This window comes from Pectinophora gossypiella, chromosome 2 (genome assembly GCF_024362695.1).
Source record: "Pectinophora gossypiella chromosome 2, ilPecGoss1.1, whole genome shotgun sequence".
In the NCBI taxonomy this organism is placed as follows: Eukaryota; Metazoa; Arthropoda; class Insecta; order Lepidoptera; family Gelechiidae; genus Pectinophora; species Pectinophora gossypiella.
The window spans coordinates 13,594,425-13,615,529 of record NC_065405.1 but is presented as its reverse complement, the minus strand read 5'-3'; the positions used below and the strand labels follow the sequence as shown (position 1 = coordinate 13,615,529).

Below are 21,105 nucleotides of genomic sequence, written 5' to 3'. Positions count from 1 at the left end.
CACGCAATATTATTGACATAGAAAAAATATTGAGCAATTTAAATTTTTGAGAACAATGGAAAAAAATCCTGCATATTTTGAAATAGTAAGTGAAACATGGTGACATGCTATTGACGCAATTAGCGAAAACAGTTAAGTAAAATTAATTTAGTATCCTTTCGTTAGATACAATCATTAAGTCTTTGTCGTTTTAATGAAACTTTAAGACTGCAACATTGTTCGTATTGAGAGGCTCAAGTAGCACTAAAATATAAATATCTTTACTTAAAGAAATACAAGTGAATTGCCGCTGCTATTGTGTATTGTGTTGGCCAGTGTAACAAGTGCACAGTAGTGTATTTATTCAATTATGTGACTGGTTCAAATTCTAGCACGTAATTATTTTATAATCTTTGTTGTTTGTCACTTTCTTAGTAGTCTCATATTCTAGTTTTCTAACAATAAATCTTCTATATACTATTTGAATGTAGTACTTACAACTTGCTACCTATTGTGCACGAAACAGGCTTAGACTCTCCCTTCTTTTTATCACCCCTAGCGTGAATCAATCGTAACAACCTCTATTGTACAATGAGTGAGATATGACCGAGTACATTAAATATTAACTGTGTGGTCGTCCTCATGTCAAGGGATTTAATTGCAACTGTGTCAAAATGTAGAGTAATGATAGAAATAAATTCAGTCTTTTCAGCGATGCGATTTATGAAGTAAACTTGTTTGCTAAAGGAATGTTCTTTAGTTACCAATCAAGTACTATTGAAATGAAATGTAAGGAGCGAAAGGAATCTAACGAGTGTTATAATTCTAGTTAAAGAGTTCAGAGAAGTCGAGTTCATTTAAAAAAAGAGAAACCAAATATGCTTTTGCTCTGAATCTATTATTAAAACATATTTGTCTTATTGAAACAGCGAGCGTATCAAGCAGTAAGAAGATAACATTCTACCAATTTTCTTCTTATGCCAAAATTTAAATATAATTTATTGCATATACAGCGACTGATTACTTATTCTATTATCTTTAAATGATGATGATGATATCTTTAAAGTAAGCTGTAACAGTTTTGGCGATGCTTTAATAATATCACGTTGTAAATCTCAAATAACTGGGTGCAGTTTACAGAATTTATGCCTGTCCTGAACTTTGGCGCAAAGTTTGTCGAAATGCTAGCTAGATAGAATTGTATGAAACAATGAATTATTGTAGCATTATTCATAGGTTGATCATATTACAACATTGTTTGGGGAATGTCAGTCTGTGTAAAATATCGATGTAAATATTGACTCCAATTTTGAGGTCCAAATCGTTAGTAACCGTCAGCGTTCGAATGCCGAAATAGAAGATTGTTAACATAAAGTACTTCTGTTTATCTTTACAAACTTGTTTAACAAGCGAGTTTTTCTTTCTATAGCGTATTGTTATTGGTTATCTTCGTACCAATTATTCGCAGTACAGGATTTGATTTCCTTTCACTGTTAAATTTTCTGACAATTGACTAGTGGTTATTGCAAGCACGTGAACCATAAATTCGTGTCCAATCTACTTTCATGTCCAACGGCCTGAAGGTCCAACTCTCCAGTAATAGGACTTTGGCAACGTAAACGCCTTTGGCTTGGCATGCCAGCCCGCAGCCAGACATTTAGATACCTTGTGCCGCCCCAGTAATGTCTGCTTTCAAAACTGTCTGATAACGAACGAGCAATAACGATTGTGTTAAGAAACACCGCGACCCGTTTAATGATTGAGAGCAAATGTCAGGAAAGGAGTTTTATGAAGGTAAATACGTAAATGGTGAGGCCTTACTGTTAGAGTGGCACAGAGTAAACTTATAACTATCGCAAAGAATCTTTATCAAAGAAAAATAAAAAAAAATGGTCATCGTTTTCTAAAGATACAAACAATTAGCTATTTTCTGTGGTAAAAGTTTAAGATTCCAACACAAAAAGGGCTGTCCCTAATGCGCTAACGACTACGAAAGTTCTATTGACATTGCATGTAATTGGACTGTCACCGATAGTAAGTAGAGCGATGGTAAAAATACACAAGGTAATGATAAAAAGAAAGTGTCGCTAGTCAGCTATAATAAATCGATTTAACGCGTGGTTTAATCGATTCTATTTCGATACGGAAACCTGGTTCGTTACGGAAACGTTCTGTTTCTAAACACTTTAGATGACATCATAACGATCGAATTTCAACTTAGAGGTTGGAGTAAAAAGTTCAATTTAAGTTTGAAACTTTGCTGGAGGCGCCAGCTTTTTGTTAATATAATTTTGTAAATGGTGTCATTGTCTTCACGGTTCGGCTTTACTATTGATTCTGTAATTTGCATTACTTTCTGTGCTCTTACTTTCACGTCGCCTTGACATTCACGTTCCGTTTTGTACTTTGCTTTTTGAACTTTTTGTTTAAATTCTTTATCTCCAACAATCAACACTTACGCACCTACATCTTAAGTGCCATCTTTACAATCTACAAGGTTCTTGATTAAGCTACAAAGGCCCAATCAAACAACGTAAGTAATCTTAATCCCTTAACATTTTAGCTAACGGTTATCTTGAATCGTGATCATTGGTATCTAAAGTTCAATTGACCCGATTCCAGCAAGGTGACAGTGAGCGCATCCGCACACAATCTCTGCAGTCCTTGGCGTGTTCAGACACTCAGTTTCATGGATCACATGCCTTGCCCTATTGTGTTCTGTTAATAATGTAGACAATGTTGACCTACAACCGACAGCTTTATGATGCGTGAGAGTTGATTAGTGGAGGGCACAGAGTGGATGAGTGTTTCCTTCGCGTTGTTGCTACTGTATCGCCTGTTAGCACATTAACATGTTTGGCCTCTACAAATATGATACAAACAATTACTAAATGCTTTGTGTGTCTGCCTACCTGAGTTATTTGTACACCATTATTGCATTATATTTTATTGCTAAAAGTTCAAATATCACATGTTTCAAATACAAGATAACATAACATAGACACGTTGATAATGTTCATTATACATTATATTTCCTTCAAATTATAATATTGATTGCTGTTAAGGTTTCCACACTTTCTTCTAAGCAAGGTACCTGCGATAGTAATTTTAGCAATTCAAGATAAGTGATTTAAATTATTCACAGTTTTAACAAGATTGTTTACATGTGCCATAAAGTACCTTTCTAATTCAAAGTAGCTAGCAACTACCACCTCTCAAACCTTTAAACTAGCCACCTGGGTGTTAAGTGGTGTTTGTGGAAAGCAATAGCTGTAATTTAAAGAACACGTAGTTTTAGTTTCAACACAGTTCATGGTACTTATTACAGAAAATCTTACAAAAATTACTTCTTAACTTAAATTACTTCTTCCTGTTGAAACAACTTAATTACTACTACGAAATGTTTGTAAATTTACGCACTTGTGGCAAGGAGGGGGACTACTTTTTCAAGTGCTTTAGAAATTTATTTCGAAATATCGCTACTTGTCATATATATATTGTTAGGGGGTTACTAGATTATTTTCTTTTCCCTGTCATATACAGTAGGTAGGTAGTATACGCCATTGTCATATTATTTTCCTATTTTATAACTAACGTATTGATTGTAATAACTTTGCATTGTAGCATTGACTTTCTCCAAATTAACTGCAAAAGGATTTTCTAAAAATATTAATTAGTATTATATTGTTCCCATTTCCATCACCCACATGGTGATCACGTCTGTCAATCTGACCACGGGCTCTCATTAAATCAATTACAACTTTTTATATGTTGACAAGCAGACATGTGTCACTTTCACCCAATAGTTAATTATTATGAAGCATCTAATCGTTTGCTTGTCTGCAATTCTAAGAATCTTCATTTCTGGCTTGAATGTTTGATTTATTTGGTTTAAGCAAAACGAAGGGTGATTTCACGGTTTAGCAAAAGCTAATTAGTGCTATTTGACTGATGTAAAAGTTTTGACCTTTGAGAACACATTGATACATTCTGTTATCTCTACTACGTTATGTTTATTAATATTGTTGCAATATTTGTTTATTCTTTTATTTATTGTTCTGTCCTTTTTCTCAATTTTCTTTTAATTCTCACTCCTCTTTCAATCTATTATAAGTACTTTCCTTTTTCGTTTATTGTCTTCAAATAAGAATCGTTATTTTTTGCGTTAATTAGTTAAGAATCTAAGTACAATAGGTTAAAGAAAGGCTTTGTTGTTATAAAGTGAAATTAAATAGGTTTATTTCTCCAAAAGTATTATAACCCATTGAACTGGCTTGACTCCTGACTAAATACATAGTTGAATTTACAAACTATTGTTTACATTACGACGCATTGTTTGAGTTAATTAGTGTTAAATATCCGAGTAATTGACAAGGCCGGCTGTTTAAGCTCGTAGGAATGTCTTTTGAAATTCCATTGACAAGTTTCTAATCATTACGTTAAGAAGCTGAAATATTTGAATAAATTACTACAAAAGAGGGGGATCTTTGAGAATCATACATATACATACAATACATTTAATTATTAACGGTGTCGAAACTAAGTACTCATGCATTCTATGTTTTTGGAAAATACAACTCTAAATTGTGTAAATACCTCGACCGTTCGCATTTATTCTAATGCACTTGTTTCTTTCACTTGTCAAGTGGTATTCTCTTCTGAATCAACTATGGCGATCAACCAATGACAAAGAAATTAAACTAACAAGATAATTTTATAGGGAAATAAAATGATTGTCACCGGCCATTGGACGTGTTTCCATCCGAGACTAACCACACGGCTACAGATTGCGGAGTAGTACTTAAATCCGGTACCAACCAATCAGCTTTTACTTTCGATGAGTAGCGCTCGCGCAGGCTTCCGCGAACGAAAGTACTTTCTTCGCTATCGCTATGTTTGTCGATATCGATATTTTAAACTCGGATTTTAATAAAAAGTGATAATTCGAGACAGAGGGAAATATAATAAAAAAAGCCGTCCGCCAAAGCATGCATAAAACTGCAAATAATAAGGAGGCAATAATTTTTATTGGTCATCAGTAGGATGGAGAAACGTAAACAAGATTAACTGAGGCGTTAAAATGACCACATCGAAGCAATTCATCTAAATAGCAATATTGTAATTTGACATTAGCGCATATAAAAGTAAGTGCGCAATGCAAACAAATTTCAAATAGCAAATATTGGTTTTTTAGAGGAATTGCTTCGATGTTGCCATTTTAACCCCCCAGAACGATGTTGGGACATTGCAAAATTGCAATCGATTATGACAATCGACAGTGACAGTGATAAAAAAATATGGGATTGATACGTCACCTCATAAGGTGAAGTAAAGATGTCAATGTATTGGATTGACATATCAATCCTATACATTTTAATTACTCAATATTCGTCACTCAGTCACTGTCTATTGTTATAATCGTTTGCAACTTGGCTAATGTCCCTGAAAGATTTCATTATAACTTCTTAAAAGTTTTATTTTCGTCTGAAAATGTGTTTAAAACAAGAAACATTGATTGGAACTTGATCGATTAGTTTCCATTAACAAAAAGGCGCAGGGCACGATATTTTTTGTTATCTTTAAGTTCCGCGTTTCGCAAAACAACATTGGTTTGGAATTTAATGTAAAAAGTGTTCACAAAATGCTTAATTACTTACTTAGTAAACACAAGAGCAAGAAATATTTACGTATACAATGAATCTTTATATACTGTTATTTTCAAATTATTTCAGCCATAATTTTGAATATGATTACCTATTTGTTTTCATCGATCTAATCCTAAAACTGTAAAAAGTACGTAATGTGTTATTTGTTTAAATTGTTACGAAGTAGTGATTTATGGATTTTATTTAATTTTAGATTCTTTTTTGACGTGTCTTATTGTAGGTTTACTTCAGATGCCATTCATTACTTGGCTGGACAAATGCTCTCAACCAGTATAAAAACATAAGATAACAGGCTTGAGGGTGCAGTCGATAACTTCCGAGCTACGGACATCACTATCGTAGTTTATCATCAAGTATGCAGATCAATGACACGCACTTTCTTCTTCAATTATCCTGTCGCGTGCGAACACTACGCTAACGGAATTTAATAGAAAGTCTATAATGAATAACCTGGGCAATTTCATTATTAATAGTGAGTTTAAAGATGTGGATATTGAAATTCAATGTTTTGAAAATTGAACGAGCAGAGCTAAAATTCGAAAAAAATCATAGTTTTGAAGTTGGTATGAAGATCACACATGAAGTCAAACTCTACTTCTAGTAGCAAAATAATGACCACTATGATAATGATCTCACTAAGTTCAGATTGCTAATTAAAACGGAAAAGCTATTAAAATTCTAAGCGACCGTATCAGCGCAGTCAATACATTTCCACGACCTTTTACAGCTAAACCAGTGTTCAGATTCAGTTCCCGCTATGTGTTTTTCTCACTTTTCCTATCTAATTAAACATTACCATTACGGCATCTGGTTCTCACACTGCAGGAAATTCATGCTAACGCGACTGATCCATCACTAATCACTTCTTTAATCTGTCAAGTGACATTGCACTTGTCTAGATTACTTTCCCTGGGGGTCAACCAAGTTGTGTACAATCGACAGTGACAGTGATAAAAATCTGTGATATTAGATTAGACACTTATGTTCCTTTTCTTCTTAAAGGTAATGAGTCAACTTGAGATTTTAGCTTGCAACTTTGACGCAGGTTCCTGACACGACATCAACGACTATCATTGCTTCTAAACAATAATGATCCGGGAAAGTCTCGGTTCCAACCAAGTTCACGGCATTGCCAGGGGCGTCGGAACTATGGTTATGTTCCGTGAAATGATCGTCTTCAGCCTATTGTTTTCTTTCCGGAATCGTTTCCACTTCATTAGCCTCGAGTCTTTGTTCTGTTTCTATTAGAGGGTTGTTATTATTTCTGGATTGTATCACGTGGTTGGGTGTATGAGAGAATTTCATTGAGGATTTTGTAATTGTAGTGTTATTTCGACAACCAGATCAAAGAAAGTTTCCTAATCAGACGGGATGATGTATATTACCTCTATATTCCACTACGCTGCTCCATTGCTGGTCATAAAAGATCTTAGAGACATAATCTTGTACAGGTTTCTTAAAATAATTAACTATTGCCAATAGTCATCATGTACGACGTATATATCCAATAATTAAAGTTAAATGATGATTGCTTTAAGGCTCAACTTGTATGAACCACTTCTAATGGTTTATTTACTTTACGGTGTTGTAAATACATAGATAATGACAGAATTGTATGAGAGAAACTTAGTGTAAGTAAGGGATTAATATACGGTTTCTTGCTGAAACCACTTTCATTGGATGTCGTCTAGGTTTTTATTTTAAGTTAAATACAGCAGTAAAGATTGATGCTGAATAACTAGGCACTTAGGTTGGTAATGAAAACAGTGAAACTTTTCTAATTTCAAATTCCACGTCAGTTTTTTTTTTAATTACTTATTATGCGTTTCCATAATACCTTGCCGAGACTCTCCTCCTTTTCTAAATGTAAATACTAATTTATAATAAGCACAATGACCGAACAATGTCAGAAATTAAATTATCACTCATTTTTTTTTAATTATAATTTCTTAGATCCCTGTATATTATGAACGACTGGAATGATTTGAATGCGTGTTGAACTATGGAAGATGTGCTTAAACTAAATGCAGATGCGCGTGATCGTCTCTTGCGCAAGTTGTGCGCGAGCGCATCTCGAGCGAACGTCGGTGATTTAATATTTGGAGCGTGGGGATTGTGTGAATGTTCGTGAATGAATTAGTATAATTTGTATGGAAATCTGTATTATAGCGTCTTGAAGGCTGCAGTTATAAAAGGATATTTTATGTTATTGCTTTGGACTATAAGTAGTCTTTTTGTTATCCTACTTCATGTATTATATTGCAATTCATCGTAAAATCGTTAACACAATATGAAAACAAAATTAAATGAGGGACATGTTGATATAAGCAACAGCGGAGGTAAACCTAATTTTATTTTGATTTGACCGCTCTTAAACTAATGCCGTCCTTCCAAATAAATTCAAGAAAGAGTTTAGGTAGTTTTAAACTTTTCGGAACTTTATTATGAGTACATCCATACATAAACTCACACCTATTTCCCACCGGGATAAGCAGAGACTATGGAATTCCATTTGCTTCGATCCTGACAAAAATACTCTTGCTTCCTCCACATTCATCAATCCTTTCGTACACACACGTTCAGGGTAGATTGGAAAATAAAAAATGTATGTACAAAGCTAGTTACAGATTCCGCTTTGTGTAATCGTAAAGGCAAATTTTGAGCTCTAGGACTTGCTAGATCTTGAGCTCTAGGTAATGATTAACAGCCATTCGTACTAAACTAGTGATAACAACGAATGTTACCAACAAGACTGATCACTTATAATAGTCTAACTCTACGTTGTTCACAACAGCTATTGCACCTAAAATACCTATCTAACTTATCGCAAGTCATTTGTAGATAAAATTAAAACGTCTGCGGTTAGATGTTTCCATCTATTATGCGGTAAAGGACGAAACCGCAGCGCTTGTAGGGATTTAATTTCAAATAAATGTCAAAATATCAGATGTCGGCGCCGTCACGAAGCGTCGCATTCCTCTTGTCTTTTGTCATGTTTTGGCGTTAGCTAGGAACTTATCTAAGACCCCGTATACTCTTGAGCAACCAGGCGCCTTAGCCAAGTTGCAAAAGATTATGATAATCGACAATGTATAAGATTGACATGTCACCTTATGTCAATGCCATACATTTTATCAGAGTCATTAAAAGCCTCTGATACCGTTCATGTATTTTAACTTAAATAAGTAAATACTTAAACGCCGGGACCAGTCGCTAAACGTGCTTTCAACCATATCATATTAGCCTACCTAGAAGGACGTACATTGACCAAATTGGAGATTACCTTAAATCATTCTGATTCTGATTCCTTGGAAAAGGTTCAGTACGAGTGTGCGTCAAGCTAGCGGCCTCAAAAAAAAAATGGGCACGAAAAAATAATTTGACCATACCAAAAAATAGTACTCTTATTGAAAAAAATAGTACCTGTTGTAAAAAAATTAGTACCATCACGGTTCTGGATTTATAGCCATGTTTTATTGCACTTGCTAGCTTGACGGTGAGCGAAATTTGGCGAGAGTTAACGACAAGGTCTTTCGCTTTGATTTAAACGCCAAAAAATAGTACCGAAATAGTACTCACCCCCTGCAAAATACCGAAAGTAGTACTTCAACGGTTCCAAAGTTATAAAGGCAGTTCTTTGATCCCGCTAGCTTGACGTTTTGAAAATACCTATTATCTGGGGAACGCTTGCATACTTCAGTATGTAACTAATGTCAATAAACTCGTATGAAATAGTACCATCATAATTTTGATCCGATTCTCTTTGTAGAAATGTTAAAAAATCATCATAACCTATGCCATACATTTGTTGTTGATACAGTCACGTAGACAATTACATAACCTCACAATTTATTCGTAAGTATTGCCATTTTGGAGGTCTACCCTACCATTTCTTTGCACTTCAGTGCTGCTATTACAAAAAATTCCTATTGCATACACCCATATGCACTAATTTTAATAGAAAATGGCTGCATGGGTCTAGTTCTTATCGAAAACAATCTGTGATTTTAATACATCATAATACATTTTTAATCTGCTGTTTTATTTTATAATTTATACCTTCATGTTGAATTTGTTACGGATCGAAGTGTTTGTTAATAAACAATTTGCAGTATTTGTAGAATAACTCAAAGAGTTTCAACAATGATATTACTTTCATCTAACAACCCTGGCACGTCACCAATTTTTACCCAAAAATGGGGAAAAATACTGAAATCTGACAACATTCTTGACCATGTGTAATAATTTTGTTCGCGACTGTACTTGTCTTGATAAATGTATGACATAGGTTATAATGACTTTTTGACATATTTCTACAAAGAGAATCAGGTCCAAATTATGATGGTAGGGAGTACTATTTCATACGAGTTTATTGACATTAGTTACAAACTGAAGTATGCAAGCATTCCCCAGATAATAGGTATTTTCAAAACGTCAAGCTAGCGGGATCAAAGAACTACCTTTATAACTTTGGAACCGTTGAAGTACTACTTTCGGTATTTTGCAGGGGGTGAGTACTATTTCGATACTATTTTTTGGCGTTTAAATCAAAGCGAAAGACCTTGTCGTTAACTCTCGCCAAATTTCGCTCACCGTCAAGCTAGCAAGTGCAATAAAACATGGCTATAAATCCAGAACCGTGATGGTACTAATTTTTTTACAACAGGTACTATTTTTTTCAATAAGAGTACTATTTTTTGGTATGGTCAAATTATTTTTTCGTGCCCATTTTTTTTTTGAGGCCGCTAGCTTGACGCACACCAGTACGATCTACTCTGAACCGGCGTGCGTGTATGAAACGATTGATGAATGTGAGAGCAAGAGAATTATGTCAGGGTCGAATCAAATGGAATTCCATAATCTCTGCTTACCCCGGTGGGAAATAGGCGTGAGTTTATGAATTTATGTATAATATATGTAAATGTATGAAGTATACGTACTTCACTGTGATTTTATATAGGTACTTAATTAACCAGAATTAAAAACCGCAATTAGACTGAACTAATTCTATTGGTATTCAGCAGGGCTAACATGCGCGACGTTATAAAATTATCGATCGATTCAATCGAAAAAAAAAGTTTTTTTTGTTCGTATTTTGACAGAACGACATGACCTATTTGGGTTCACATATTGGCACCAATCGACGAAAGGACATAAAATGACCGTGACAAAATGTTATAACGTTGCGTTTGTTAGCCCTAATGTTGTAGTAATTCTACCAATTTCAACAAATCTATATTTGCAAATACCGACACGTGCCCGATTGTCCATTGAATCACCAAAGATATAATTAAACAACCAGTAGCAATAATACTACCCAAGTGTAAATTATAAGTATAGGTTGGAATTCAAGCCTATAAGGTCAGATCTATATCAATCAAACACCAGGTACAAACTGAATTAGCTGCACAAAATAATTAACGTCTTGTATATAGGCTAACTACCACAGCTGTAGTATAGTCAAGGTAATTCACAAAATTAAAAAAGTTATTAAAATCTTTGTTCTGTGCACAATGTAGAATTCATACATATGAGGTTTTTGTATGTTTATTTTAAAAGTAAATAATGATTTTGTTTGACGTAGTTTACTAGTGTATTTGCTCAAACTCTCAAAGGACATCATCATCATCAGCCCATTAACGTCCCCACTGCTGGGGCACAGGCCTTCCCTATGGATGGATAGGGAGATCGGGCGTTAAACCACCACGCGGGCCCAGTGGTGGTTATTAACGACTGCTAATGCAGCCGGGACCAACGGCTTAACGTGCCTTCCGAAGCACGGAGGAGCTCAAGATGAAAACTTTTTTTTTGTGGTCACCCATCCTATGACCGGCCTTTGCGAAAGTTGCTTTACTTCAACAATCGCAGACAGAGCGCGTTAACCGCTGCGCCACCGAGCTCCTCAAAGGACATAGCTAAGCACTATTTGCCCGGATAAATTAAGAGCTTACATTAAGTTTTGCTGTTAAATTAGGATGGTGAGGGTGATAATAAAAAAAAATAAAAAAAATGTAAGCAGTCTTTTATTTTTCAAACTTCTTTTGTTCCGACCTTTTGTTAAGTAAAGATCTCCCTGTTCTATCCACTTCTGTCCCATGCCATCTCATCCTACTTTCATCAAACTTCTTCTCTTATCAAACGCATCCAGGGGCTTCCCCCCCCCCCCCCCCCCCCCCATTTAGTTATCTGTCCAACAGCACTTCCTTCCAAGTCTGTCCCTATCTCTGTGTCCAGGAGGTGTCCATTGTGACTAGCCCAATCCCATTTTTGCCTACTTCCCCTTCATGTTTCATATTTCAATGAAAAATAACCCCGCACAATCAAATCAACGTATAATTTACGTAGCACGAAATTAACCACAATTTCATTAACTTGTTCGTGATTTGTGTGCAGTGGTTAATAAGACAATGAGCTATAATTGAATTATATACGAACGATATCGAATTAGTTGGTAGTGGTATCAAGTGGTAGGTGGTACCATTTCATTACGACTTGACATATCCTTGGGTTAGTCACGCAGACTGTAAGTGATACTTGCCTTGGGTAAGTATCACTTTATCATAATAATATTTTTTTGCAGGCTTCTATACTATTCTGGAAGCGAATGAAAAACATAGAAATAAATAATTTCAAAAGAAGCTTAATAGACAAAAACAAAAATACCTAATAGACAAAAATTTTTATTCCCTGCAGATAGATAGATAGATAGATAGATAGATAAAATACTTTATTGAGCACAATGGACACAAAATACAGAGATAAGGACAGCATATACAGAAAAGCACAACAGGCGGCCTTATTGCTCAGGAGTTTTTTTTAGTGATAAATAGTTACTATCTTTTAAGCTATTTTTATGTCTAAATTGTAAACTTATTCTCATTTATTATGTTTAAGCCAAAAAAATATGAAACTGTAACTCTATTTGATTTGCTGTGCCCAATCCGAGTTCATATGTGTTACTCACTTTATATTACCAACCTTCTACCACGTGGAACGCAATAAATGATATAATTAGAACACGCGAACCGACAGAGGGATTGTGTCCTCTAACATGATGGACTAATGTTATGGGCGATAGGCTGATCCCTTATCACCATAAGGTTCATCATATCCAGCTTACGACATCGTATCAACAGTGGCTGCAAGTTGTCTTGATTACTTGTGGCTCTGCCCACCCCATTTGGGATTACGGGCGTGAGTTTATGTATGTATGTAGAACACGTTTAGCTGGAAAACGAGCTTCGTCGCAAAGTTTTGGGATTTTCTTACATGTGTACTTACTTTCTTAGCTATTTATTACATAACAAAAGCTCACAACTATATCCCAATTGGGGTAGCCAGAGGTCTATTGGAAGACGAACTGAGTACCCACACACACACACGGCTACTTAACTGATGTAAGTACAGTCATGAGCAATATAATGTACTTACCCACTCTGTCGCACTAACATATTTGACGTTTAGTGAGACTTACAGTTCAATTTGTCAAAAAAGTTAATGTGACATGGTACTAAAGTGTATACATATTAATGCTCGTGACCGTACGTAGTCATTACTTGAGTCACGTCAGGGGCCTTTAGCGGCTCAATAACGACCCTGACACCAGGGTTGATGAGGTTGGTCATCCACCTCGCAACCCACACGATAGAAGAAGAGCTGATCGTAAGGCAACCAATTTATTGACTGTCCATTGCCGTTCGGTTATATATTTCTTGTAGCATAGAAACGGGCAAGCCCCATATTTTGCCTAAAGTGTAGTTTCTGAACTAAGGGTGGTATTAATAAACTAATCTCAGCTTCGAGACTGCCCTCAAGATCATGTCAATGTGACAGTTCTCATATAAAAACAGGGACTTGAGCATGATCTTGAGGGCAGTCTCAGCTGAGATTAGTTTATTAATACCACCCTTAGTGTTCGTATAGTTAGAGCGTGTGGAGTTAGAAGCTTGGCTCTACATGAGATAATACAACTTTTTGACATTGCGATCGATATAATAATAATATTAATAATAATTTATTGCCAAAAAAGTGGGTACCTACAATTCTTTTCTTAACATAGCTTAGTCTTAGACACAGATATAAATATATATCTTGACATCATTTTATATGAACATGTTTTTGTTGGGATATCATATTAATAATATTAGGAACTTGGTAACATTAATGAAGTGGCTCATGATTCCGATTCATCATATCATGTTTAATACAGAAATTTTCATACTAAATGCATTTTTTATCTCAAAAGATATTATCGTTAAATAATAAATAGACAAATGGCCCCGATTCCTGCAGACACCGCCTAATTTTATTTTAAGTTATATCCGTCATTTTCATATCCGTCGAAAAGGAAAGGGACGGATGATTCACAGCTCTTAATTTTAGGAAGAATGAGTAAATGAATGAATAACCCGGGCGAATCAAAAGGTACGTCGCTGGTATGCAATCCGTTTGACGTGCTGTCTACTTAACTGTGTCGGGTTATTGACTGATGTAAAATTTTTAGACGGTTGGTTTAGATTTGTGCTTAAAATTGACGTGTGTTCCATAAATTTTATGCTTGTCGATTACCCGTCCTTTTCCTTTTCGGCGGATAAGAAAATGACAGATGTAACTTAAAATAAAATTAGATGGTATTTACAGGAATTAGCACCACTATTGATCATAATCTGACCTTACTAATCACAAGTAGCCATATTGTTTTGACCTAAGAGGATATGCTCAGGTATGTTGCTAATGTATAATTATCGTCATATAAAATCAAGGTATTATTATATTACCACATCGTAAAATCAAGGACTGGAAGTTTTTACATCCAATCACGATGCTTATTTACGGTATGCGATTTTTTTGAAGCACAAAACATGCTTTGTATATTTAGATTATATACATATTAGATATTTAGACCGCGTCTGGGTCTAGATGGAGTTACGACATCCGTAAGGCTGGCAGCGGCTGATGGAGAAAATCCGAAGACCTACCTCAGTGGCGTGGCATAGGAGATACCTATGTCCAACAGAGACGAGCTCAAGCTATTAATGATGACGCTATTTAGGTCATCATCATCATTATCATTAACAGCTTGATCAGGATTGATATTGATGATGATATTTAGATCATCATCATTAACAGCTTGAGCTCGTTTCGACATAGGTCTCTCCTATGGCAGGCCACTGAGCTCGGTCTTCAAAACATACGATTATATTGCACGGACAAATATTTCAATAATGAAATGTTTACAAAAAGAAAATTAACTCGAAAAGTCTATCTCTCTGTGTGAGTGTGTGTAAGAGGGTGTGTGAGAGTGAGTCTATCAGGGTGAGTCTGTCTATATGTAAAGTTTACACTGGTTTATGGGAGACTAGATGGTCCCAATAAGCGAGTAGTGATGATTATTTTTATTTACGTATCGCTTCCACAGATGATTGCGGTCTAATCGTGGGTGGACACCAAACGCGAAACAATACATACTTACTAACCACCCAAACATGCCCAACAAATCGATCAAAATTATTTCCAGTCATTACTTTATCAATCAATAAGGCAACTAAACAAAATTCATAAAGAATTCTTCGCGCACGCGCGTAACAGTAGCGGCGCGGGCGCACAAGGCCACCGCTCACTGCGCCGGCGACTAGTTCGACGACCGATCGACTGACACTAAAACTAATCGCAAATTATTTTACGGAATGATTAACGTTTCTAGAATAGTCAGCAGGTTTGATTATGGGTTAAAGTGGATTGGCTCGTGGAAAAATGTGACTGGAATTGGGTCAAATTGTATCAGAGATATGGAGACAGTTCAAGATAAAATAATTCATAAGAGGTATTTATTTGTCTAATAGAAAGCTCGGTTAGGCGTGTGTACTTAGTTCATCTTGCGATGGATGAACTCTGCGTACCCACGGGAAATACGTGTGATCTTATGTTCTTATGTAAGTATGTATGTGTAAATTAAAACTTGACCCATTTTCGTACACCACATAGACACAGCAAAGGTCAAGTAAAATATACGTTTATTGAAACGTAATACGGCGGTGTACACACGCATACACTACGCGTTATTATTACACGATTTACGTCAAATTAACGCGTGGCCACGTAACTCTATTATCCGACAACAATAGAAGTTTTTGATGCTTATTATAGACTTTATAATGTAATTTGTTGTCAAAGTATCAAGATTACTATGGTTGAAGTAGAAGGGACTGTGTTTTTCAATTACAGTACCTATGCCTGTAGCTATATAGTGAATACGTAGTTAATACCAATACAAAGGTGCCATTTTGACAGACACAAACTTAACCTAATTTTACTTTGACTAAAATTAGTACCGTCCTTCACTTACAATAGGTACAAGAAAGAGATAAAGCTAGTTTTGGTCCTATGAAATTAAGTCACATTAGTGGTTGTACAGTCATGAGCAATATCAAGTACCCACTTTAGAACCCTGTCGCACTGTCATATTTGACTTTTAACGAGACTTAATGTTTAATTTGTCAAAAAAGTTAATGTGACATGGTATCAAAGTGTATACATATTAGTACTCGTGACCATACATTGCACTTGATAAACATTATAGCACGCATTAAAGCTGTCTAGGGGATTGTATCTTTTCACTGTCTAAACGGGTGATACCTAGACTGGTAAAATGTCACGTCCCTGTCACCATAAAAGTATACTACACTTTATAATCATTATGGTGACAAGTTATCTACATATATTATACTTACAGCATTTACGATGACATACCACATCGGATATTTTTGTATTAGAGTGTACCAAATGTTGGTAGACATTTCTGGAACTCGTCAAGTTCGTATATTTTCCGCTTTGGTAGTATCACGCACTTTATTTTAATATTGAAAACAGTTGCTTTCTAACTTTCTAAAAACAAATGACAAATTCAAATTGAAATTCGAACTTTCGATCAGCGACACCTATCGACTAAACGGCGCAAATAAACATAATATTAGGACACGAGTAAAGATATAAACGGTAATAGAAAACTTAACTATGTATCAGTAAGCAAAGCGAGTTTGTTTGTACATCATGAATACCAATAAGGGTCTCTCGAAGTTCTCAGGACAACGCCAAAGAACGGTTTTAAGAAAACAATAATTCCAACCGAACGTAAGCCAAATACAAATGTTAGTTGAATTCCAGTGACGATTCGACTCGTTGCATGAGAACCGAAACTTGATCACGTCATTCTGTGTCATTGATGTGCTTAACATTCGATTCCAATTCAAATTCGAGTATCGATTCTAGAATTCACCTAATTGGTTGAATTCAAATTATTTGGATTTAAGTTCACTACCTATTCTGCTACTACTAGTGCCTAGGCGACTAGGTGACTCTTCAATTTGGTTTGGTAATATATATTAAGTACTTATTAATAAAAAAACAAAAAAACTTTGGGGGAGGCCTATGCTCAGCAGTGGGCGTCGTACGGCTGATAATGATGAATGATGATTAATAAAAATATTACCTTATTTAATGTATATTTGTGAATACAAATATGTAAGGTGACTAAAAGATGGGTCGAAGCTATGCACATTTTTTTTAAGTAGATTGCGAGGGACATAAATATATTTTTTAAATATTTTTACTTCTATTTAAAAAAGTATAGACATATTAAAATTCTTTACGATTCGTCCAGAATTTTTATTTCTGACATCAATATTAAGTATTTTCAATTGTTTACATTTTAAAAATATTACAAAAAGCTAGTCAATAAATTGCGGTGGCGCTATGAATACTTCCATAAATTATTCTGGAGTTTTACAATATGTTATAAACAATTGAATATTATGTTAAAAATACTTTTTTGCGTACTTTAAGGTATAATAAATTTACTTGGCGTCAATCCAAACTATGCGATAGTGATAAGAAAATACATTTGCAACGTGTTTTGAAATTTTGAATATGCTTGTGGATATTTGCAAATTCTTATGTTATTTATACGATATTTTGTATCTTTACAGAATCGGACTTTGCGGATTCGACAACCCACATAGAGACCAGAAAACAGATGAATTGAAAAGGCACATAGGACAGGTAAACATTTTTTTATGTTACTTAAATATGGCTAAAGGAATTAACAAATAAAGCTAAAGCCTAACCATGTAAGTCAGTTTCTATTATGACAAATAGAAATCCTATCCCGTGATTGGTTGAAACTGTGAACTTCTGTCAACTCATTGGCATTTTAGCCAATCATAGCATAGGATTCTTCCTGTCATGATAGAAATTGAGTTACACGAACACCCCCGTTTATTATGCGCCCGGTGTTCTATGGTGCTTTTTTATTTTCATGGGATAATAAACAATTATATGATATGTTAACAATAGGTGTAGGATATTTTCACATAAGTACATGTACAATCAACCAAATTATCCACGATTTAATTACGCATGCACCCTATCGTGTTGAACATTTGTCCGACCAAATAGTTCGAGCCATCTGAGGCGAACTTACAAATAAGTTACGTAAATAAAAACCTTATAGAGTGTGAGATTAGATGCAACATCACAATCTGTAGGTTAAAATAATGATAAGTCTGTATTAACTTAGAACAAAGAAAGAAGCAAGATTAAATCAAAATGTTATAAACATTATTAGCTAGCTATATTAATAGTAGAACATGTTATACGAAAGCGAAATGAATTTAAAACGTTTACTGGACCATATTTTTAGTATATCAATCTTCTTCATCTATCATGTGGGTTGTGAGGTGGATTACCAACCTCATCAACCCTGTCAGGGTTATTACTGAGCCGCGAAAGTCCCCTGATATGGCTCATGTAACGACTAAGCCGCCAAAGGCCCCTGACATAGCTCATGTAACGGACTACGTACTAACCGGACAAGCAGGTGATCAGCCTGTAATGTCCTAACCAGAGTACACAACGTTATTCATGTCAATAACATCGTTCCAATAATTGTGTGCGCTTTAACAATATTTCATCAATCAACGAAAACCTATAAATCATTAACAATGACTATAACATGACGTCACTAGGCTATTGATGATTTCACCAAAAATGGCAATGACTTGGATGCAGAAAATTATCTCAACCAATAGTCGTAAAAAACCTTTATAACTCAGGAGCAAAATAATGACGTCATGACTCACTTGATGACGTAATTCTATGACCTGGTCACTGGCAGATTCTTAACAGATGAAGATTTGTAACCGCCCACGTTTAAAAAACTTAATCTGCCGATTTTAATCCATCTAGAACAAAGGGTTCTACACTCAAAATTACAAACTTTGTACGGAAAGATAAGTAACTTTAGTTCATTTTCAGCTAGAATTACTAAAATATGCGTCTTCTATATATTGTAACTAAGTGACATGCTTGTTAGTGCAAGATATACCTTATTTTCAAAAGTTGAATGATATGATTTTGATCCTGAAAATTGAATTTGTGTTTTCATTCTGTAAAACCCCGGAGTGTATCTTTGTATCTTCTTAAATCCAGTAAATAATATATTCATTTAACAATTGCGACAGACAGACAAGCGAAAAGTCGTAGTCCATCCATCATGATGCTGCACATAGTTCTGATTAATATACGCTTGGATGTCGGAATCACCAGGCTTAAGTGGAGATGGATAGGACACGCGGTTACGGAATGATGACCAAGGGATAGGAGACGATATCGAGGCAGACCACTATTCTGATGATCGAATGACATTGTGAGGTATACTAAAAAGCAGTGGATGAGACGGGCACATAACTGGAAAGGATAGCGGCAAACAGGCCTATACCCAGCACTGGGTTGATGCTGGCTGAGTAAACAAGAAATAAATACGGATCTCTAAAAACTATATATTAGAATCAAACGTAAATAAGTAATTTGAAGGGACCTTTAATGCTAATGTTACTTTATATTATGTCATCATACCATGTGAACAATTGGAGGAAGTGACTTTAAAATCATAGATTACGATTCTAAGTATTTATGATTAATTAGATATTTGAAGTTTGTTTGTTTGAAAATAAACATTTGGATTGACACAATGTGGGAAAATAAGAGTTGTTGATTGATAACCTACTGTGTGCTATGTGACCAGACCTTCAAATCGAAGTTTGGTTTCGCTAGCCACATCAGAGCCCACCACAACAACGACCCGGGAGAGATGTTTAGGAGTCGCCGTCATTGGATACGGTTACATGATGATTGTTCCAGATAGTACAACTTTTATAGAATTTTACCTCTTTGATATGGTTTTTTATTCCTTTATTGTTTTTGATTATGACTTTGTCTTTTGTCTTCTTGTAAAATATATTGCTGTTTACACGAGAACTGTTTTATTTTTAGTAGGTAGGTAGGCCAATAATGATGATGATGATAGTTGAAAAGAAAGTCAGATAAGTAAGGTATGTAGTCGTTTGGTTTTGATGGTGATGAAGCAAGTATGGGAATGTGAAAGATAGAATAGAATAGAATAGAATAGAAATTGTTTATTATAAAAGGACGCCACATACAAAGACAAGACAATAACATCACTTAAAAAAAATTCACAAAACAATTCCAAAAAGCATAGGAGGATGTTAGTTACAATGATCATAAGGTGGTGGTGGACGTCCTGAGATAAAAGGGCCTCACTCAGCACAAGTCGCGGCGTGAACCACGACGCTGGTATTATGTGGACCCTGTTGGGTGAGGCACGAACGTCGCCTTTCATAAATAATGTGATGTGATGTGATGTGAGATGCCAATACGTACGAGTTATAAAGACTTGGGAAATTTAAGTGCCAGGTCGAACTCCGGTACCGCGGGCTTGCATCAATGAGTTATCAAATTTATCTTAAGTGCAGTTTTCACTAACACAGTTGGCTCGACCATTATAGACGGCGATACGGCTTACCACCTATCACGTTGGTCTAACAGAAAGCTCGGTGAGGTGTGGGTACTTAGTTCATCTTGCGATGGATGTACTGTCAACTGTGAACTTACGTTATGTTATGTTGAAATTGAAATATTTGAGCAAAAACCGAACAAAACTCCAATAAAGGTTTAGAATGTATAATCTTATACTATCGTGCGGGTTGTGAGGTGAATTACCAACCTCATCAAACCTGGTGTCAGGGTTATTATTGAACCGCCAAAGGCCCCTGAGATGGCTCATGTAACGACTACCTACTTTCATCAGTAAGTAGTAACCGGGACCAACGGCTTAACGTACCTTCCATTGCACGGATTATCCTACTTTTTGGATAGTCAGGTGATCAGCCTGTAATGTTCTTAACAAACTAGGGATCACAGAGTGATTTTTTGTAGTATGTCCCCGCCGGGATCGAATCCGGGACCTCCAGATCGTAAGCCCAATGCTCAACCACTGGACCACGGAGGCCATTAAAATGTATAATAAGGGTCAAGTCTAAAAGTGTTTTATATATAAGTTAAACAATGAATGAATTACTATTAGGAAATCAATCTTAGATACAAG

The 21,105-nt window shown here is 35.4% G+C and overlaps 1 protein-coding gene across 3 annotated transcripts in view; it reads left to right on the top strand.

The window, feature by feature from the left end:
* Window positions 1-21,105, top strand: part of LOC126378329 (uncharacterized) — a 231,319-nt gene that overhangs the window by 175,131 nt on the left and 35,083 nt on the right. For all 3 annotated transcript variants that reach the window (XR_007568071.1, XM_050026565.1, XM_050026580.1), the window contains exon 4: window positions 17,630-17,702. Coding sequence is in view for 2 of the 3 variants with exons in the window: in XM_050026565.1 (XP_049882522.1) it covers window positions 17,630-17,702 (73 nt within the window). In the remaining variant the exon portion in view is untranslated. The remainder of the gene's footprint in view (window positions 1-17,629; window positions 17,703-21,105) is intronic.